General features: G+C 37.9%; 1 protein-coding gene across 1 annotated transcript in view; it reads right to left on the reverse strand.

Moving 5' to 3' along the window:
* Nucleotides 1-23,924, reverse strand: part of cntn4 (contactin 4) — a 124,645-nt gene that overhangs the window by 61,685 nt on the left and 39,036 nt on the right. The window contains exons 7-9 of the mRNA XM_053315477.1: nt 5,752-5,955; nt 1,226-1,328; nt 88-272 (exon numbers count right to left, since the gene is read on the reverse strand). Coding sequence (XP_053171452.1) covers nt 88-272; nt 1,226-1,328; nt 5,752-5,955 — 492 coding nt within the window. The remainder of the gene's footprint in view (nt 1-87; nt 273-1,225; nt 1,329-5,751; nt 5,956-23,924) is intronic.

The raw sequence follows: 23,924 nt of genomic DNA on the forward strand, positions 1-23,924 counted from the left end.
GTCTGCTTTTGCTGCCTCTCAGTCTGAGCCGGTCTGACAGATGTGGCGCACGCTGGTCAAATATTCATGCGCGACAGGATCACCTACCGTAGAAAGAGAGCTTTCCCTTCACCGTGTTCATTCCCCTGGAGTTCTCCGCCACACACTCGTACGTGCCGGCATCCTCCTGTTGGAAATATGGGATTTCCAGGACGCCGCTGGCTTTCCTCATGTCCACTTTCCTGGGGAAGGGAACGCTGTCTGCTCTCCTCCAGTTTATAGAGGGCACAGGGCTGGAGAGAGGAGACATACAGAAGTTTACAATTTTTGTCAATGACTTGTCATGAATGGACAATTCCCCCAAATGTGCAGATTGTTATCTTTTAAAGGGTTTTAAAGGCTTGACACTTAATGGAAAAAGTGCTGTCACTGATCCTTTTAGTGCAGTAAATGTGTATATTTTTTACTGTTTCATTAATTACTGTTTGACTCACTTTGAATTCAAACAAAACTGCAATAAGAAAACTTTCAGTGCATTTCCCAGACTTTACTCCAAGACCAATAAAGGCAAATTATAGTTCAATTTGTGCTGCAAAATACTGATGCCACTCACTAATGATGAAGACAGTCATTTCAGAAATATGCCGAACCCAATTAGTAGCAAACAAACGTCCCTTAAAAGAGCTTTAAAATGCCTTAATTACATCATTATCCATACACATACAACCCAACATTAACTCAAGGTCCTTCAATTATTTGAATTTAATGCCTCAGAATTGCCTTAATTTGCAAGATGTGGGGGGACATGGTGCTTAAATTAACCTTCAATTATCCTTAAATCCTTAAAATGCAATGGAGATAGGAGCACAACATTTGGGGCATTTCTTTGGAAAGGATCAAAGTTTCTTTTGGTCACACCATTATAACATTCATATGAAAGGTTTAAGGAGCTTATATGGGTTTTTATTCCCTGGTGGATGTCTATAAAACCGCAAGAATTACCTCAGACTCCAAAGAGTTAAGTGCAACTAGGCATATTATTACCAAGTCCTGGACTCAGTGTTACAAAAACCTGCTATTTTAACTGTAGAGTCTTACATCACAACATGCATGCGCCTTCTAATTTCTCTGATGAAAACACATGAGGATTGAAGCAAAGTGGTGAAACACACACATGAAAAACATATCACAGAGCTTTTTTCTTGTAACGTATATATATATTTTTTATTTTTTCCTCTGGGCTTACTTTCCCAGAGCGAAGCATTCCAGCTTTACAGTGGATCCTTTGGCAACATGAACAACCTCTGGGAACTGAACTTCAATCTTTGGCTCGTATTCACCCATCACACCTGGAAGAGAGAAGAATACAAATGAGTGTTTGTGTTAGTGAATAGGCAGTGCTGGGGAGTAACTAGTTACATGTTACAGTGTAAATGTGTGTGTAATCTGTTGCAGTTACTGAGAAAAATGTGTCATTAAATTACAGTTATTAATGAAAATGTTGATGATTACAAAGGAGGTTACATCTGGCTAGACCTTTAAGATTTCCTTCATGTTTTAATATTTAACATGTTACTGAATACATATATTGCTGTGTTTAATTCTTTGAAATCAATATTTTTGTTATATTTAGTAAGTAAATCATGATGTGGGCTTATTTAGAGCACACATGGGCTTAAATGGTGTCACAGTACCAATTAAGCCCATGCCAGACTTTTGACTTTTTTCATAAAATATCTTTATTTTATATTCCAAAATGTACATAAACTAATAAATCTTGCTTTATAAGAAATGATCTCCCTTATAGATCATGTCAGTATCCATTAAAACAGCTGAACTTAGAGAGAACACTTACCCTAACAACTAAAAACATTGGTTAGAAAATTAGAACAGTAATCAAATGTAATAAGTGACTTACTTTGATTAAGTCATTGACATTACTTATTACATTATAAATAAGGTAACTAGTAATCTGTGACCTATTACATTTCTAAAGTAACTTTCCTAACCCTGGTGAAAATAAGATTATTTTTTGAGTTGTAACTCAAGGCAAGACAAAAAGGAGACACAAGCTCAATTAAAAAAAAAAAGAAAACACAAGTTGTGGTTTCTGCTGCTACTCCTCAACTACTAAAAACCTCTTTCAAGTCCAGCCTTCTTTTACTATAAGCTGAAATGCCTTTTTTCAACTTCCAACGCTGCTGCGATCTAAGCAGAAGAAAAAACACACACTCCCATCCCCATTGAAAATAATGAGAAAAAGAAACCAAAAAACACACAGACAGACCGCTCTCCAGTGGACACGCAAACACACTGATGTTGCATCGAGAGAGAGAGAGAGAGAGAGAGAGAGAGAGAGAGAGAGAGAGAGAGAGAGAGAGAGAGAAACACAACTTTGAGAATCCATAGACGGTTTGAGCTTTTACATCCAGATGAGTTTCATCTTGTTGTAGTGCTAACAGCTATGAACCAGAAAATGGGCCTATAAAATCCCCATGGGTGCTGCCACTGTGTCTACAAAGCGTCCCATTCACTGTCGGTGAAGCAGCTCTGGTGGATTATAATATTGCTGCTGTGCATGCTAAAAATCTCTGGATAAAGGGAGAAGACAAGAATGTGGGGCTCTCTGGCGTTGTAGCTCCGGGTAGAGACTCACTCATAAATCAAGAGTGGCATGTCTAGCGTGTTTTATCTTCTTTTTTTATATTCTTCCTCTTAAAAGAAACTATGGTGAATTATATCAATTCATTTGTAAATAATCGGGGGGTGGGGTGGTGGTAGTGGAGGGGGGGGGTTGTGCTTTAATTTCTTCCCTTTTGCAAGCTCTCTCTTTGCAAGCCTGGCTGCACAATCACTGTATTTTAAGCCACTCTCATCTACCGGGTGTAACAATAGGTTTTCCCCCCATTGCTGTAATTCAAGGCTGTGTTGCACAAATAGCTCTAGAGATGGAGGAAACAGGCCAATTTCATCTCGTTGATTTGCCGAGGCATGTGTTATCAGGATGGCTCCCCGAGTGACTGTGAAAGCTAATTCAGATCCTTATCACAACTGTCTCACACTGGAATGTAACCACCGCACTATCACCCATGTTCAAGCAGACAGGTGGAAGTGGATGGGTAATTGTCTCATACCATAACCTTTTGTAAAGGGGTTGGAGGAGGGGGGGGGGGGGGGGACACCTGTTTAATACACCCCTCTTCTTCCTGCATTGAGCTCCCTGTGACTGTGAGGTAAGGTGAAATAAAGGTATAATGAAACAGGAAGGGAGGAAAGGGGAAAGGGAAAGGGGGGGTTGCTAGAAAGAAAGAAACATTTCCTCAAATCACACCCAGCTATTCGCAGTTCTGTCTCTCGCTCCGTGATTGGTGATGAAAGACGTTTTGAGCATGTTTATTACCACAGAAAACTTCCATGAATGCTCAATTTAATTGTCTAAATATGTGACATCTCATCAGTGTGTTGACAGCCGAATCGCTTGCATTAAAAATTCATTGTTTCAATAAATTACATTTGGTATTGTTTGAGTATTTAGTTGTGTAGATACACGGTTTGTTTCTCATGTCACATACTCAGACCGTGATTTAATTTAACGATGTCAGCTAATATCTTTTTAAACCTCCCTCATCTCTTCTGTTTCATTAGGTTACAAATATAACCTAACCCTAACTATCTTCCTGATATAACCATTGTAACATACAGTAGAACACATATGTCAGAAATATTATTCAATACATCTTTACATTATCAACAGTTTTAATTTGACACTGAATAATTCATAAATGTGTATAGTTAGTAAATCAGTATATACCACACTGAAAGATTAGTTATGTATTATATATCACTATATGTAATAACTGTTGTGCTATACTGCATTATTAAGCATTCATTAACTGTTTATAGGCCAGTAATGCATGTTTCATATGAGGAGTTTTAATTATGAATAAATACATTGATAAACATTAAAAATGTTACTACCATATAATGAGATATAATAAGTGAACCATATTAATGAACTATTAAAGTGCCTCATCAGATATGTTTAAGACATTTTAAATACTCTATTAAAGTTTATATTTTATGTCTGGTATGTTTTGTTTTTTAATTACTAGCTTATTGAAAATCATAACATCTATAGTACTTCTATCTACTGCATAAATAACAAAATATTTGTATTTTCTCAAGTTTAACCACTAGACTCGCTCCTCCTACTTGACAGCAAAGTCAATTCTCAGTACTTGTGCACTAGAGGCTTCAAGTTTTCACATCACACTTGTGTACGCTGTGTGCTGGACAATGATTGACTCTAACTAGTTGTGCTGTCACAAATCGTGTTCATAGCTGCACGCCTTAAAGTGAGATTTATGGTGAGCACAGAGACATTTTTCCTCTTCAGCAGATGACAGTGCACACATACACACATTGTACAAAGTGAAACATCCAACTGGAGAAGAAAAACAGAGTTTTGAACGGAGTGGGACTTTAAAATGTAAGCATTTATTTACTGGGTATGAATGCTAAGAAGAAGGTATTAAAATAAAGAATTACCATTATTAATAATAATTCATAATTTCTAATAACAAAGCAGTTTTATAGGAGACAATGGGGGTGGATGGGGAGGTTATTGCCCCAGATCAGTTCTAATTAATTATACAAAACCCCACAAAAATATAACAGACGTTTCCAGTGAAAATTACATTTGGCATCATATTTCTTCTGCTGCATTAGATATAGTAAGGAACACGCTCCTGGGACGGAAGTCTACAATTAGATTACTTGCTGACAATGACCTTTCCTCTGGAGTGCCTTGATAAGGCCAGCCTAAAGCATCAGATCCACATGTTAAAGGACATGCTGAAATTAGCAAAGAAAGAGATAATTAACCTTTGAATTTCATTTGTATTCCTTAAAACCTCTTGTCCTACTTTCAGGTACAAACAAAACAAGTTTGACTTCTTGTTTCTCGTGGCCAGGGACCAGTTCACTTTTCTTTTTTTCTCTTTTTTTTTAGCAGGGCTGTATTTAATAATCCAAGTGATTCCTGCCTGTGTTATAAATGAGGAGCTGCATTTTCAGTACTGTTGGAAGTATGACTCAAATGGAATTATATGTAAAGAAAACCACAGACAAGCCATGATGAGATGTGACTATATAATAAATGTAGTACACATATTCATGGTGCCCAGAGGATGAATATTAATGACTTTGATAATCATGTTATTATTGCCAATGGGACCATAGCCTTGCACATCATAATGAACTGGCTTACACTATAGTCGCCTACAAAAAAAAAGCAAATATCAAACTATATTTATATGTGTACATATGTGTGAAATTTTGCTAATAAAGTGTTGTGTATGCATTTGTTTTGTCAACTATAGAATGAACATACTTTACTACTGAAAGTGCTACTGCTACAAGGCTGTGTATGAGGAATAATACATAATAATAGAATGATGAGGCTACAGGTTATTTGAAAATTATGCACTCCATCTTACCAATTAGAACTCAGCATTCTAAGAGGCTATTATGTGAAAGTAGTATATACAATGCAGTAGGGGTGCATCACAAATCTCACCTCACACGTGAGAGTTAAATATAAAACATTTGAGAGAGGAAAATTAACAACTCTGCTGTGACAGGATACTCAAATTAGCAGATTCTATAACAAAACAGCATGATGTGCAGCCCAACAATCAGCTGACTTAGGCTCTAATTAGATTACTGACTGGTGTTTATATTGCAAGTAAATGCAGAAAGTGTTGTTCTCACCATCACTACGGAGCACTAGTGGAGTGGGTGGACCCTGGACTCGGGTCTTTGTGACGGTGTTGGTCACCACGCAGGTGTAGTTGCCCACATCTGACGGCTCCACTTTGGCAATGTACAGATTCCCAGTCTCCTGCGAGATGAAGCGGCGAGTGTCCTGCTTCACAAATGTCGGGTACTCATTAAAGATCCAGGAAAATATCAGATCTGTGGATAAAGGAGGAAAAAGAGAATGCTCATTTTTGATGAAATCCAATATATATTATATATATATATATATTTTTAGAGGGGGTCATAAAACAGGGAGGAGAGCTCTGAGGTATCATCATATGGTCATATGGTGAGTGATAATTCAGACCTCCTGAGGGTAGTGAAAATGGTGACAAAATAATATCACGCTGAGGTGAAAATTGATGATGGCATCTGTGAGAGGTTACAAACAAATGTAATTATCTGGTCTCACTTCAAATGGCCATTTTTCATGTGGATAATAAGGATGAGGTCGACACTGGAGTATAAGTAAGTACTGTTCCCCGGATAGCCAGCTAGAATTAACGACACAGTCTGTAACAAAAACTATAATAAGAAGCATTGCTAATACTTTACATAAAAGGGACACAAAGTTTTGAGTAATTAATAAGCAAACAATGGACAAAAGCAGGACCTAGCAGCTAATTAATGAACAACAAGTAGTTTCTTATAATAGCTTAGACTCTTAGAAATGTTTGTATCTCCAACTAATAGCTGGCAGCTTAAATAAATAAAAGAACTGGGAGCACTGTTCGCAAGCTAACGGCTAAACTGATAGGTCCTATATATTGTGGTGGGCTGTTGCTTGTTAGTTCCATCCCAAAGTATCATGAATGACACCGTTGTCCTCTATTCTTTCCCCAGCTTTCATTTCTAACAGCTCTTCTTGCTTGTAGTCTTTTAAAAACTGGGACAGTGCACCCAGCTAACAATTTAAAAGTAGCTTAGCTCAGCACAAAGCTAATGCTACACAGACAGAGGCTTTTAGTCAACCTATGACTGATACTGAGAAAGCAGTAGCACAGAGAGAAAAGGTCTGTACTTCTCAGTTTCACTAATGTCCGGGGGAGACGGCGACACTACTGACTGTAAAAGGCGTCCAGGTGTATCCAATACTGCTAATGATGGCTCTGTTTCATTTAGGTGTCCTACAAAGTCATCCACTTTGAGGCAGCATGCGTGATACAGCGACCTGGACCTGGCTCAGCTAAATGAAATGTAGCCATGATGAATGTGTTCGGCAACTCAAAATGTCCACAGTAGGAAAGGCTTATTTTTCTCCTCTTCTGCTGTTTCAAGGTAAGTTTGTCAAATACCCTAAAAAAGGTAACTGTAAAGATTTGTGCAAACATTAAAGTTTTATAGGTAGATTTATTTATATTTCTTAATTTTCTTGTATTTGATTTACAGTCACATGATATGTGAATCCCACTCTATATTTACAGGTGTATATATGAGTGTAAAAAAGATAATACACACCATAGTAGTAGAGTGTATAATATAGGCACCTCTATATTCTAAAAAAGATATCCCTTATTTTAAATATTCAAAACGAAATATATATAAAATATATCCTGGTTATGAAACAGTCACAACATGGGAAATGAGATACAAATCTGTATTGCACACTTAAATGGATATTTTTTATTCCAGCTTGATAGAGTCCTTGATTCATCTCAAAATGTTTCTAAATTTGGCTTGTTTGTTTTTTTGTTGTTTTTTTTTGGGGGGGGGGGGGGTTAAATATATGAATTTTGTACATTGGTACTTTTGTGGATATATAACCATGATTATATCAGGAAATATGTGTGTACCTAAATAAACTAAAAATCAAATGCTGTATTTGTTCTGTTTTAGCATTGTGTGGCAAAGTAACAGTAAGTTAATAAGTGCCACAAGTAACAACTTAGTATGATTAATAACTAATGATGACTAAGTAAGGATTCGTTATTGGTCAGGTCTCATCAGCAGCTGATTCAGAGCTAATCAGGAATGACTTGTTATATAATTGGTTAGTAGGCTTACAGATCTATCAACTTGTCAACTGAGACGGGCTCATTAAAATGATATCCAGTAGCTCTCTTCTAACTTATTGTCTGCTATCAAATCCTTAGTTTGGAGAGACATTCAGTAGTTAGCACAATTTTACCATAGAGTAAATTGCAAAATATTTAATACTCATTACATGCGTATACTGACCTGATTCACTTGAGCATATAATGATCTATATGAAGAGGATGGACCACATTTAAGCCCAGAATCATTATGCTGGTTGATCCACACACAGTTGCTTATTTGACACTCTCGTAAATTCTACTTTTCATAATCTAAAATCGTTTTTCTTGCTTCAAACTTGTACCATTTGACAGGAGCTGTGAAGACATGCAGTTACATTAACAGGTACAATGCAAAATATTTGTATTCATGAGAGAGGCAGCATTTCTGGGAAGACATCTCTGCCATATAAGAGAAACTAGCCATCTGCATTACTTATCACTAACAGGTGGCAAGTACCTGTCAGACTGGTAAAATCACATCATAAACATCGCTGGAGTTTAAATGTCAGCCTTTCCCCAAAGTCACTTTGTTGTGTTGGAGTATTTCAAAAAGAATGGTCATGAGATCCATGTGAAAATGCACACTTGCCAACTACCTGAGCTCTTTGTGATACTTGTATTCTTTGTGCGACTTCAGTAAGAAGAAGAATGGAGGCGGTAGATTTAGTTCTTACAGTTATTTGGGTCATTGGGCTGACTTGAGCGTGAGATCCTGAGACATACATTAAATTCTTTCTGTGGTATATTTTAATAAAGAGAAGTAATTACAAAAAAGACAGTGGCCTACACGATTATTGAGCGTTTAATAAAGTCATAATAATTATATAGTTGTAATAATAATTAATGACTGTTACAGTAAATTCAATTAAGTAATTATTGGACTCCATTAACCTGGTCAATAATCCCATTTACAAGTGAACCAGTGTTTAAACTGAAACAAATGTTCAGCCAAAAAATGAATGAGGGTCTTTAAGAGTGCAATTTAATTAATACAACATTCAAAATCAAAACAAAACCCTTAAATCACCACCTCATTTTTTTAAATAATCACCAGTAAAATGTATATAATACTATAATTCAACCACAGATAGCACTGCCATGAATTCTATAGAGAAATCAGGCACACAGGAAGCAGCAGTATGACATCTATAATCCACCTAGCACAAAACAAATGAATTCTAACCACATTTTACAAAATAGAACATACTGTATGCTCTATATAGGAAAACTGAGAGAAATATTCTTAGTTTGTCACCTTTCATGCCCGACACATGATAATTACTTTTGTTTTACGATATATAGTTTCAGAAAGAATCGCGATAAACAATATTATTGTCATTTGAAGATTATTTTATACCACTGATATTATGATAATATAACAGCATAATAATGCAAGGTGGGCAGGGAAATATTGAGGTAAAAAAATGATAAAGGTCATGTCCCTGTATCATACAATAAATCGATATATAGACATAATGATTGATGATTATTGTACGATAAGTTGATAATTGTTGTGACAGGCCTACCTGACACTTAATATGTCTTTCAGTAGCTGTGTTGAATAGAGTATATCAGTAATACTGTTGACATGAGATTTACTCAGAGTTCTTTTCAACTCGATGTCAACTCATCAAATGTCAATGTTGTGACGTAACCTGCCTCTCTGGAGTCGTGCAGCAGGTCTGCGGTAACTGTCGGGCACATGCTATTTTCCTGCTGCGCTTAATCAAAACCTACCTGCCGGCGGACTAGCAATTAAACAAAACAGTCTTGGATAAACCCTTCCCTTTGCCTCTTCTAGCTGCTTGGCCATTTATCACAGCATGATTCCATACTCCTGCTGGCTCTAAGGATCAGGTACTGTACATGAGGCAGTGGAGGCAGTCAATCAGGACTATTTGGGACTCGGGTTCAGAGTTTGGCTGTCGGTGCGCGTTGAGCTGCTGAACACAGAGTAATGGCACAGCAGACGTCCGTGGGGACACTTCAAGGCAGGATAAGGCATGTTGTTTGTGTGTGTGTGTGTGTTTCCTCTCCAGTGCTTTTGGACAATGGCTGCACCTGCTCTCGTTCTATGTTTAAAACCCATATGACTGCATGGCCACAACGGACGCTGCAGAGAGCAAAAAAACCATAATGAGATGTCTCACACAGCTGGCCAAACGGTCTTCAAAAAAATCATCCAGGGCATTGATTTTATGGGTTACACAAGACTCCATGGTATAAAAACGGGACATCTCCAAGACGAATTGGAGAAGAAATCCAGCTGCCTTGAGAAGCAGCATTACAATCACTACCATGGTAACAGGAAATCAGCCTTTATTTTCTTTTTCTTTTATAGTGCAGACAGCAGCTTTTGCAGATGAGCTCAAACTAGCAATTCCACTTAGTGTAAAGTGATGTAGAACATGCCTTTTCAAATCTGAAAATACACAATAATCTTAATATAGCATTATTTGTAATACACACATTAAACTAGGCACACCACTGGAGTCTGTGGCTTCTTTTGGTCTGTCAAAACATCATTATTATTTCCAAAATGCGATCCAGTGACATCTGCTCAAGTCCTCAAACACCTCAGGGTGGTTCCCTTTAGATTAAAGATCACTTTGCAAAAGTCACAATGAATAAAGCTGCTGAGGTCACATAAGGAGACATGTGAGCTCAGCTTCAAAGGAGCGGCCTCACTGAATATTCAAAGCCTGAACAAGATGTGCAAGTCAAACATGCCCCGTCTCCTTGCACAGTTCAGATCACAACCCTGGACTGATTTGTGAAAGTGTAATGTAAAGACAGAGCAGGAGGACAAAGAAGGTGGGCCGTCACCCCAAAGTAGGCCAATCATTCTGCATGACAGCCAGAAAAGGAACATACGTTATCAACTTAGGGCACCTGTGGATGCACACATGAACGTTACTCCACATTGTGAGTAGGTAGTCTCTAGAAGCCACATTAATATTAATGCATTGTTTAAACATTCAGTGTCAGCATACACCCAATTTTCATTCATTTGTAATTCATTAAGTATTACACTTCCATAAAGTAGAGGGACTTCCAAGAGAGATTGAGAGGAAAACCCTGATCTTTCCATTTTAAATTTAGACTGTTTGTTCCAGAGCCACATAAGACATTATATTCACATAAATAGTATTCCCCATGACAAGTGAACAAACCTATCTGTACAATAATAGCATGAGTGCCTCTTTAATTTCAGTATGTGCGTATTCTTACATATTCTTGTATGCTGTGTACAGTGAAACAGGTACATGTGATGAATGGCTAAAGGATAGACAATACAACCCTGATCTCTTTGTTTCTATTTTAGACTGTTTGTTCCAGAGCCACAGAAGACATTATAGTCATATAAATAGTATTCCCCATGACATTAAACTAATCTATCTGTACAACAATGGCAAGACCGCCTCTTTAATTTCAGTATGTACTTATTCTTGTACAATAATAGCATGAGTGCCTCTTTAATTCCAGTATGTACTTATTCTTATATATTCTACTATGTTGTGTATGGTGAAACAGGTAAACATGATGGATGGCTTAAGGATGGACAGTACCACTTGCTGATTATATCTACCTCAGTTTTTCTTTACATTGGTAAAATGTATTGCTTGGTTTCACTGAGTACGACCGAAGTCTTGAGTAGTTTGCTTATCATTTTATCCAAATTCAATATTCACAGATACAAATTTTCTGGCAAAAAACCCTACATTTTCCACAATTTACAGTTTACATCAAACAATTCTTCAATCTCGGAATGTACTGTACAAATAAAAAAGCTGTTTAAAGGCACAGCTACTTCAAGCTTTTTGAGATTTTTATGTAGCTGTTTATTTTCCTTATCTTGACGTTTATGTTCTTTCCATCCTTAATCCCCCTGGCATGGTTTCAAGTGTGTTCCTTGTTCCTTGTCCTCAAGTTGTATACACAAGCACTTTGAACATATTACCATTGTAATATATCCTTGATACAAGTTATACAAAAAAAGACATTGCCACTCAACATTATACTTTAAATTAAATCAAATTAAGTCTGTGCAGTTCTGTCTAATTAGCTGTAGAGCGTTCTCCTGTTTAGTAAATGCGTCATCACCGAAGTCACCAATGAAATGATGAACATGCGTTTTTAGGTAATGGCTAGAAGACAACTGAACAAGTCTATTTTAGTCAATGATTGTGGATGCTTGGACTGGCAGCCCTCATGTACTCATGTATCTGTTACAGTTTGTGACGTCAGCCAGCGGTTGAAAAACCAGCCATGTTTTTTTTTCTCCATCCTTGTAATGTGATTAATTTCTACACAATACAAGCCCTGGCCTGCTCTCCTTCTTCCTGCTGCAGTCCCAGATCACAGCCAGAGCCACTGAAACTGTCCCTGGGGGGGGGTAGGCCCCTACTGATAAAAGGAAATACATATTCATTTAGACACAGACAACATTCATGACAAGGATGAACAACAACAAAAAGATATTTTTTTTTTGCCAACAAAGCAGCCATCTGTCAATACAAAAAGATGTCTGAAGCTTTACTGGAACATCAGGCGTCATAATATATTATCAGAATCAGCCTCCTCATCTTTTGATATTAATAATACATGTGAAGGCACACTGTGACAACAATATGCATTTTTAATCACCCAATTACAAAGCAGTGGGATGCGGGCAAGCTGCAAAATGCACAAATTTACAACAAAACGGTCCACGCTCGTCCTCTCCAAGGCTGAATAATTCTCTGATTACAGGCGTCAGTAGTGCGGCGTTACATTCATGAGTATCATGAGTAGGCGGGGTTGCCGGGTGCAGTCAACAACGCCGATGTGGTACAACATGAACTACTTTTTCTAAAATAGTTCCAGAGTCATGGAGTCAAACATGGACATATGAGAAAAGTCAAGTGAGAGATCGAGCTGAGAATTCGGTCCTATTAAAAATCTACGCTTTCACTGAGTTGAGGAGAGCATCTTTGCACATAAACAGAACGAAACAGAGAAAGAAACTCAAGACATTCCGTCCTCAGTTAAACTACTGTCAGCCCACATCGTGTTACTGAGTGCAGTACTTCCATATCTGCTCCAGGCTCCGAGAATCCTCTGTTTCACTGTTTCACTTTACAGGACCGGACAGGATGCACATGCTCCGTGTTCTCGAAGCCTCGGGTGGAAGCAACTCACAGCAACACTCACAATCTTAAAAAAAAAAAGAAAAAAGAAAAAAGGAAAGAACACTTGGAGCAAATGCACAAAAAGTGATTTCAGTCTTGAGTGCCCCTTAAAGGTCTCTCCCCATTAGTAAATAGAGGTCAGCAGCATTAGGTCGACGACTATACACGGTAATCGTGTAGTACAAAGAGCGCGGCTGGGTCACACTGGCAGCCCATTAATGTAGTTGGCTTTGAAAAAGACAGAAGCTGACAGCCTCTCAGCTCCTCTTGCTGCCTCTGACCCACAGTGACAGTCCGGGGGGCAACTGCACTGCACATTTGGGAGAAACAAACACTTTTGAAGGCAGCTTGGTTAAAAAAAAAAAAAAAAAAAAACCTTAAGCTAGAACCAGGTTGTGCTAATCCATTCTCCTCCCTTGAACTCTGGCAGTAAGTCATTACCATATATTCCTGGCACGCTCTGACACCGGCCTGTCAGATGGAGAGTGAGCTTGTGTGGATTCGGGGGGGTTAGAGGGGGTGGGGGTGGGGGTGGGGGTGGAGGCAAGCACCCGGCTCCTGCCTTTGTGCTCAGATCTGGCCTGGCAGGGTGTGTCATGCCTGATCTGTGCTCAGCCTCTTCTTCCTGTCGCTCCGCAACTCGACTGTAAGAGCAGGTAGGATCTCTGATGATGACACCGGTCACATTTGGTGGGATCACATCCTGCCGGTTAATGCTATGAAACCATGATACCGATATTAGCTGGGATGAATGACTGATAGACCATAAAAAACTGTATCTAATTTTACTACAAACAAATAAACAAACAAACAAAAAAGACTAGAATACTTTGAAAGATGACAAAATCATTCAAATTGGTGGTTGATTGTGTTTTATGACCATTCAGCCTGAAGGGGGTTGTTACTGGTTGTGGTACAAACTTGACTGAACCCACCAGTGGTTCAGTCATTACAAACATTGTTCAAATCCAAAGAACTGTATTTGCTTTCTAGTGGAGATCTCAACATTTCCAAAGTTGCTAAAGCCCCTCAGCTGTGGCTCCCTGGCTGGAGATCTCAGGAAGGCAAACTCAGTGTCATCTTTGTAAGACTCACTTTTATCGTATGGCTTTTTCTTAACTGTTGGTATTTGTTGTGTTATAATTTATTGTATAGGTCAGTGACAAATAAGGGTTGGCAGGATGAGCAATTTAAAAATATCGCTAAAAAAGCATCAGGTTTGTTAAAATGCAAATGTTGTATTTCTTTTGGTTTTATGTCATTTGAAATCAGATTTGCACATTTTTTTAACCAAAAGTAAGACTGAATGCTCCTGAAATGGTCAAATGGTGTAACCACAAAAGAAATTCTTCAAAAAATGAAATGGTTCATGATTTATATGATTCCCCAGATTAAATTTAATATGTGGAACAATTGTATTCCATTCTCTAGTCTCTCAAAATGGATTAAAAGCAGAAATGTTATGCTGGCTCCACAAAAATGTTTATTTTCCAATTTTAACCCCTTTAAATTTGACAAAACCACATAGACACAAGAAAAACTAATTGACCTGTATATCTTTATTTTGGATCTTTTACTTGCGTTATCTGTTTTTATTGTAAAGCACTGTGTAACTTTGTTTTGGGATATATAAATTTGAGGGAATGATGGAGTAATCATAAGTTTAATGAAGAGTTGAAACAAGTTGATACAAAATATATGTGGGTTGTACTGTAGGAGATATAGATAGCATCCTCTATTACAGTACACGTAATTTTATAATAATACAAATTACTTATTTATAAAGCACTTTACATTTGAAAAAACAAAACTCAAAGTGATCTCTATATTGTGATGTAAGTAGATCATTTGGAAAATGAACATGAATTGTAAATACACATATGAATGTCTGTTTTTGGCTAATCCAACAAATGAAATACCTAACATTTTAAAGTGATTTGTCTCATTGATGCAAACAATAATCTCAAAATCCAATATTGGCACAAAGACGTCCTGCACATTAACTTCCCCACCATGTCCTCATACACCCACACACGCTGCAGAGATATGTACCCATCAGCATTTTTACTACCAACTTTATTTGTCTCATGGTATTCTACTGTATGTATCATCATACTGCCTGCTGCTAACTGTCTGACTCTTAGTAATAAACATTAAAGTAATGTTTTTAATCCAATCGAGGAGATGTGAATGTGTTATATTGTCTCATGTAACACTCTGTACATATTTCACATATTAACACCACTAAACTGCTAATTGTTTGTGGTGGGTGGATGGATAGTAGAGAGATAACATCTTATTTTTAGAAATTCTCTATTTTCTCTAGCAGACATCACTGCTTTGCTTTTCTTGTCTATGGTAGAATGAATAAAATATGACACTCACTGTTTGGAAGTGTGGTTGCTGATACACTGTGTGTTTGTGTGTGTGTGTGTGTGTGTGTGTGTGTGTGTTTGGTAAATCCAAGATTTCTGTATTATCAGGCTGCTGATGCAACTTGGTTACATCATATTTCATTGTAACCATGTTAAAATGAAACATGAAGTGAAATACAGAAAAACTCAAACACACATTATAACTTGAATTACTATGAAAGAAGTCAGCTTAAATATGATGAAATGTAAATGATGTGAAGAATCTTTGTTATCACATCCAATTAAGCATCATAATGTTTGAACCAAGATAAGTAAAGCTGCCTTTTTATGTAAAAACAGACCAGTGATCAACAATTCTACCTAAAAGAAACTAATTAAAATCTGTCACTGTCCCTTTAACCTCTATAACCCACTATAATTCACTTTAAAATAGAACCTAAAGGAGCACATCGGAGACACCAGCCTCTGAGAAATCAAACTGTTATGATTATAAACTTCGGTTCCCTGAAGAGGAGAGAAATGAGATTGCAGCATACATGGCACATCCATCTGATGCAGCTCGAGCACAGGGCTGAGGCTTGCATCATTCTTTCAACAGGTAAGAACTGAGCGCACTGGGACGAATGGGACAACACAAATCCTCAATGGTCCTGCACACGTGAGACATCTGGTAACAGTGATTAAGCTGCTTTAGACTGCTACAGGTCAAGTCAATAACCTTATTTCACCGTGAAGGAAAATAATCTGTGCAATCACAATGAATTATAAAAGATTTATAAGAGTGATTACATTATATTACATCATTACCCTTTAAAGGTCGTTTTAGTTTTGATGCCATATTTTGGTGCTAAGTGGCTTCTTCCGCACTTTGGCATTTGTCGATGAACCATTACCGGTTTGGTTGCTGAATGATAGCGAGCATCCACTATTTAACCCTGTAATGCCAAGTGAATTATATTTGATACATGAGTTTTAGAGACCTCTGCATCATCAGTGTGATTTGTTTTTTTCCTGAAATACCTGATATTCACGATAATTGTAGTGCACAGATAAACCACCAGGGGACCTTATATTTGAGGCATCCAAGACAGACGTTGTCAATCAGTGAGACAAAATTTTGGGGCCTGGACATTTTTACCAATTTAAAAAAAGTTAACATCAAAAAAACATTCAAATAGTTACTGATACTTAAATAGGAATAGTTACTGGATTGATGCAATGTTGAATTACTAAATATTTTGTAGCTTGTTTTATGGTAAATTCCTGTTGAAAATGAGATACCCCAGGTATAGAAGGTCATTTAACTGTAAATCTGTCAATTGTCATTTGTGGGTGTGGCTGTATAAGGGATTAAAAATATTATATTCAGTATGGTTTTCTTTAAAAAAAACATGCTATGAGAAATACATTGCAAAAAAGTCCAGGTGTATCAAATATGACACAAAACAAAGGTCAAACAAAACTTCAGTTTCAAAGAATTTGAATTTTCTGGCAATTATTTGATGCTTCAGGCCTTACAGGGTTAAGTAAAGCTGGTTTGTTGGGTGCAAAGCTCACATGGATTGAGATTGTTAAGAAATTCTACAATAAGTGAGCTGAGCTGCTACAGTGAACGCGGCAACACAGCTGTAAAAGCTGGTAAAGTACATGCAGCGTTATGAATTCCAACTCCAAACTGCAGCCTGGCGCTCTGCTAGGCGAGCTAGGCTGCTGTGGACGAAGCTGTCATGTTTTCGACAATTGTTATTTTCCCCTTGCACAGCAGGTGACAGCGCATTTCTTCTGGGATGAAATCCCCACAGGCACCGAAGGGATTTGTGTTTATGTAGCGGCACCGAGAGCCTGAGGACATGACGTGTGACTGCAACCTGGCACAGAGGATGGAGGTGCTTACACCGCTGCAGACCATAAAGAAAAGGAAACAAGTTGTTAGAAGGAAGTTGCATGTATAGTATAGCCTATGTGGATTCAGATGAACCTACATCCATGTGAACCTGTGTTTCTCCATCTCTTTTTGAACCTACACTTGCAAACACTTCAGATGCAACAATAAAAAAAACAGCTATGTGTACTGTAAACTTTAAGGAGCTTAGAGGGAGATTTAAGAAGCGTGTCACTCACTCACGTCTTCTGGGAAATGTGTGCTGTGACTCCTCAGACTCCTCCGCGACCTTTTCATACGTGATTAGAAACTCTAATCAACTGAGAGTGTGTCACTCTCTGAAAATACAGCATATCCCATTTCATGCTGCTGTCATGTTCCTTGGCTGCTTGTCACTAGTTGCTCTCCACTAAGGTAACTGTGCTATGTCAAAACTACACAGGTTTTTTTCGGGGGGGGGGGGGGGGGGGGGGCTCAGTGAGCTCCGTATGGATGGTGTTGACAGTGACATTTGATATTATTTCAGAGAGCTCAAGTCCCCAGACACAGGAAGAGAGAGACAGAGAGGGGGGGAGGAGCGGGGGGGTATGACTGAATATGGGATTGTGAAAGGAGATTACTGGTGCAGATTGTGAAATGTGTCATCTACTAATCAGATTAAAGGCAGAATAATCCCTGATGAAAAAAGGGACTAAATATGAATCATATACGATATCGTCAACAAACAGCACCAGGGTAAACATCTTCCTCATCGTGTGTGAAGAGGTTAGGAGTTGAGAACAAATAGCGTTGAGCTTTAAAAGAGAACTCTTAAGTTTTTCTTTGACTTTGGAGGGCACAATTTGCAGGATATTCAAATGGTTTCAAGTTTTGAATAGTGTTGCTAGGTGACCTTTTTAAAAAAAAAAAATTCTACATTATGTTTGGTAATTAGAAAAAGGAAAGGCGACAAAAAAGCTTGGCTGGCTCTGACACTTTTTTTCAAATGGTGGATTGTTCAAACTGAACTCTAACTAGAGCCCACTTGAAGGCACCACCAGTGATTTGAACCACTTCTGTTAAATGTGGCTATTCAGTAATCTTGTACAATATAACGTTTCAAATGTTGACATGATTGTGCAGATGAAAGAAAAAAAACTGAATAAAGGCTTGAACATACTGTACCAGTGGAGAATAACCCTCCAGTGTGTTATATTGGTGGTATATAGTGAGATTTAAGGAATATCTTTTGGAAGTATGCTGGTCACAAAAACACATAATTCCTACAGCTGCTGATAGAAATCTGAGAAGTACTCTTAAAATATGGAAATGTGTCCACTGCACGGTCTTCATAATTAAGTAGCCTCTACTTACCCAGTTCTAATTTTGTGTGCATGAAAACTAACATGCCAAAACATGAAATTCGATATTGATTATGCTGATTATAGGTTTAAAAAAACTACAGGGAAACACTAATAGAAGAGAGAGGTTGGATCTGGATATGATTATAGATCTGAAAAAAGGCTGTCTACACTAAGAACAATGACTATAACGACAACAATGTGAGCGTCCACACTTACTAACTGTAACGTCCTGTATGAATGAAAATGGATATTGACCCGTTACTGCTATATGTTGTGTAGGGGAAAAAACAAAAAGAAACACAAGGGTTCACAGGCGGGTGCTGATTCAGTTTGTTGCTCAGAAGCATTTCGGGACACTAGTTGCTGTGATGTTTCAGTATTTACAGACCAAACTGACCCAACCAACAGCAGCAGATGTGCAAAAGCGCACAGATGATCAGCTTTTATTGAGCTGTGGCAGCGACACACAATATAACCATGAAGACTTCTGATCTGAAGCCGAAAAGATTCACTAACTATGTTGTTTTTCCACTGGATGGAACACAATATTTGTGCACAGCGACAGCTCTGATGAAGAGTTTTTGGGAATCGAGTGAGCACACAGCAACACATTGTATCAAATATGTAAAGTTACTGTGTTCTTTTAAAAGGTTTAATCGAAACTCATAGCCTAACCCGAACCCGGTCTGAGTTAATATACCGGTCCAGTTCAGTTAAGCAAATCATTACCAGACCATTCACATGACACACTGTTTCAGGTGTAATATGTGTGTTTTGGAATAACTTATATAAACATATGAGTTTATAAATGAATAGCTACTGGTGCATTCAAATAAACTAGTCTTCAATAGAAAAGCATGTTCCCAGCATGAACCTATGTGTCTCATTTACGGTAGTTCACTTACCATCTCTATAATACATACAGCTTTTTAGCTTTCCTGCAGATTTATTGTTAGTTAGGTACATAGGGTTTGCACCCTAGAGTTGATTTATATATGATGACTTGTGTGTAATTTCCAATGTCAATATAATATTATAATATATATTTAATTACTTTGGATTTCACATTCATCTCTGTTGAATGAATCGAATGAATCATGTACTTCTCATTGTTGTAGCTACTCAGCAGTGTGTTTATATATCTTCATCATTTATATGTGAGGCTCTTCAGGTTATAGGGCAGAGTAGGTGTGATATTCATAAAACACACCCACATCAGTACAATAGCTTGGTGATGTGTGCCAATGCAAACAAGAGAACTCACACCGCTGTGGTACTATCTACTGTTACCACCTGTTTAACATCATGAAGCTAGAGGCCAGCATGCTGTTTCATGTAGTTGTTATCCATCTCTATGTAGCATAATACTATCAAATAGTTTGACTAATCTATAGATGCAGCACAGTGACACATATGGAATAGCCTCCCTAAAGATACACATATTCACTGCACACACACACACACACACACACTCATGCACAGCACCATATGATGGGTAATCCTGGGTTATACAGCAGATGTGCACTCTCCCTACTAACGCACTCTTGTACTTCCATATTCCCATGAAATTTCTCTTCCCTCTATCACCATCCCTACACATTCACCCGTGCTCTTTCTTCTGTCCAAACACGTCTTGATGCATGGACGAGCCCGTCCTGCATATACAGCGGGCAGGACAGCTGTCTAGCATGCATAATGTGTCCTCTGAGAGCCCCCTCTGGCAGGTGGAAACCCACCAGAGCCTGTGACATACAGCGAGGGTCCCGCCACTATGGGAAGGTCTGCAAACATATGGTACTGAATAGGGATGCGCACAGGTTTTTCCTTGAATGTGCCACCCACATGCAGAATTTGATTAAAATGCAATGAGGTCCTCATGAGGTGGCTTAGGTTGCCTGACAGTCATTATTGTCTTGTTATTGGCTGTCAGGCTGTTGATGCCATACTGAGATACAGCTCCAAACTAAAGCTATGAAATATGAGTGCAGACAACTGGACATATGACAGATTTCTTCCAAGTCTAAGCATGAAATGGAGCACCCACCACCAGCACTGAATATGTACCGTCATCTTTTTTTCATGTTTTATTTCTCCATATGTGGTTAGGAATTCAGAGTTTTGGGCATGGCTGCTGTGCTTTATTATACCTGCTCAAAGCAACAACATGCAACATGAAACTGTCCAATATTCTCGATTCAGAAGCAAGGAAATTGGCTTGTGAATGGGACCTTGTAATGGCCATCACCCCTGTGAACTGCCACTGGCAGGAAAATCTCCTCCTCAGGTCAAATAGCCCTCAGAATCAAGAAAAATACATTCCATGCATATAAAATTGTATTCGTTTATCATCATCATCCCTTCTCATTCCCCTTTTCATTCCAAGATTTTTTATATATTTCTTCACATCCTAGGCGCATTCTGTCATATCGTGCTGTTTTCGTTGGTGTTTTTCCCTCATTTGTCATCTTGTTTCAGTGAATTTATGTAAAAACATACAAACATTGCATATCTTCTGACAGGCCAAAGCAGAATTGCAATAAAACAATAACAGAAGTGAGGTTGCTTCCTGACTTCTTGCCCTCAGTAGAGGATGGAGAAAACCTGTTAAAGAGCCATACCGTATCACCGGTTTTGTAAGCTCATTTATAACAAGTCACGTACATCACAGCTAAACAGTGCAATATATAAATATCAGCATCAATTAGCAAAAACAAACACATTCTACCCATGTTACATTATTCTTATTTGGAAATGTAGTTAAAAGCTGCCCATTAGATATAATGTCACTGACAAAACTGAATGTAGTCCAGACATTCACCATAATAGATACACAATTCAAGAGCCAGAAAAACGGTTTTCAGATCTTATAGGGATGAAGGGAAAGCAGGGGCTGAAAAGGAGGAAAAATATATCAAACTATTTAAAATTGTATAGCCTGTGTATGGTGAGAAAATATGTAATTTATAAGCAATTTGTAGGGCTGATACATTTCTAAACAATGTGTAAGTCCTTCTATCAATACTTTCTGACTTCCATAACATCTCGATGGCACTCTACCCTAAACTCATTCACTTCCACTATTGATGTAAATCTTTAAAACAGGTCACGAATTCTTTCAGGTCACAAAGTTTCAGTTTTTTTTTAAAAAAAGGCTTAGAGATCTCCTAAAACTGCTGGGCACTGTAGTTTTTAGCAAATGTTACTTAAAAAGGAGTATATAGAGGATCTGTTGGGGTCTATTTTGAGCAGCAGGACAGTGTTCATTGGAATAAAAGAACATGTCATCCAGGGCAAGGCTGTAGCTCCTTGTTTTTTATAGTTTTTAGATAACAATGGAGGTCTGTATAGCACACATATAAACTATATTAGACTTTCACTTCATAGAACATACTTAACAGAAGAAGCAACACATTGTTTTTGATGGGATTTGTAAATGAATATTGCCAGAAGAGCTAATATAAATAAAACAAACAACAAAAATAAAAGTATCTCAAAAGACTGCATTCACTAAGCAGACTGCCTGACATTTATGAAAGTAGCCACTAAAAATAAAAATCTGTTAAATAACAGAAGCATCAAATGCACATGCAGCAAATGTGATGAGACAGATTGGCAATTGGTCGATTTACGCCATTTACACCAGTAAACACAGCATTGATTACTTTGGCAGGATGAGCAATCACCAAGTTTAATTCAGTTTAGGAAGATGCTGCAGGTCCTGGATGGCAGGGCAAGCTATCTGACAAATGTGCTGTTAAACAGGCGAAGTGATGAGAGAGAAGCATTTGTTGTTGTTGTCAGACAGGACGTTCTCAGTAGAATTTATTAACAACATATTCTATATCCATGTCTTATATCTCTATTTTCACACATCAGCTCAAAGCATTATCCTGGCCACTATTCTACCACTAACGGAAAGATACTCTGTTCAACTCATGTATCTTTATACCAAATAAGTTGTACACCTTAAAACATGTACAAGTTGTACTTCTTTCAGGAATGTTGACCTATTGTACATAGTATTTTATCCTCATTAATAATCTCCACATACATCACCCCTCTATTATAGTGTTGCGCAATTCCTCCATTCAGGCGGTATACCAGTTTTAATTTCCTGTACATTACATTTAAAATAGCTGAAATAACTGCTGTAATTCTGCAATAGGCTGCAAAATATAATATAATCACCACATACAGCGCTGCTATCTGGACAGGCTATGTAGAGTGTACTGAGAGGGGACCCCTATTAATTATGTAACCTTCTTACTAATTAAGACAAAAATGAATAACCCTGAAATTGCCACACAAACAATTTGTAACATTAAAAGTTCTACATTTAGATAATTATACTGGCTAATGGAATGCTGGATATAGCAAGCTAGCTAGCCAGGTAGCTGAATTATTGAGATTCCAGAGTTTTAAATTGAGTCCAATGAACGAGGCCTAATGTATAATAACGGTTTCCCTGGCAATCTCTATCAGCTTCCTACTGCTTTGGAAATAATCATGACTTTTACGTGAATTGCTCAAAAAGTTTGTTTGAAAGTAAAAGCACGAAATGAACTAGTGCCTGTAGCATTATGGCAAACTGAAAAGGGAACTAAACCCAGGTTAGTTCATTTACACGTTAGGCTGTTCATGCTAGAAAAGTAGTAACTTAGCAGATGACATAAAATCTGTCTGCAAGAATCCAAATTGACATAAACAATGAGCAGCTTTCAAAGATTACCACTGGCTGAGTCTTACAAAGTAAACTTCCGCACACAGTTCTGTGTGTTAATCACATTTTTCTTACCATGTGGAGCTGAATGTTTGATCCAGTCGGCATTGCTCTTTTCTCCCAGTTGGTTCTGTGGAGGTGAAACAATCTCCAGGACAACAATGTTCATAAACGCTGTGTAATATTTACACAGCTGAGTTTACTGTCGTCTGAGGACACCTCTAGACTTTATATGTCTGACAGCAAAAGTTCAACAGCAGAGAAAGTTTTTCTCTTCACTCTTCAGTGACTGCAGTGCCACCAGCAGTTTCCTTACAGTCTAACCATGGTGAAAGTCAGCCTCATTCATGTAATCAAACTGTCCCAGATATAGATCTTTATGCAGTTAGCCTAGCCATAATGCTGCTATAGGTGGCTAGCTCCTGTGTTTACTTTCATTCAGACTCAGAAACAAACTCTGTGTACCCCTACAGGAAAATAAGCCACTTTAAACCTATAAAAAGGTCAGTCAAGCAGAAAAACCAAAAAACAAGAACATGATATACTGTGAAAAAGACTGAATCTTAAAAAAAGAAATACTGCGATACAGATTTTTGGT

Source organism: Scomber japonicus, chromosome 3 (genome assembly GCF_027409825.1).
Source record: "Scomber japonicus isolate fScoJap1 chromosome 3, fScoJap1.pri, whole genome shotgun sequence".
Lineage (NCBI taxonomy): Eukaryota > Metazoa > Chordata > Actinopteri > Scombriformes > Scombridae > Scomber > Scomber japonicus.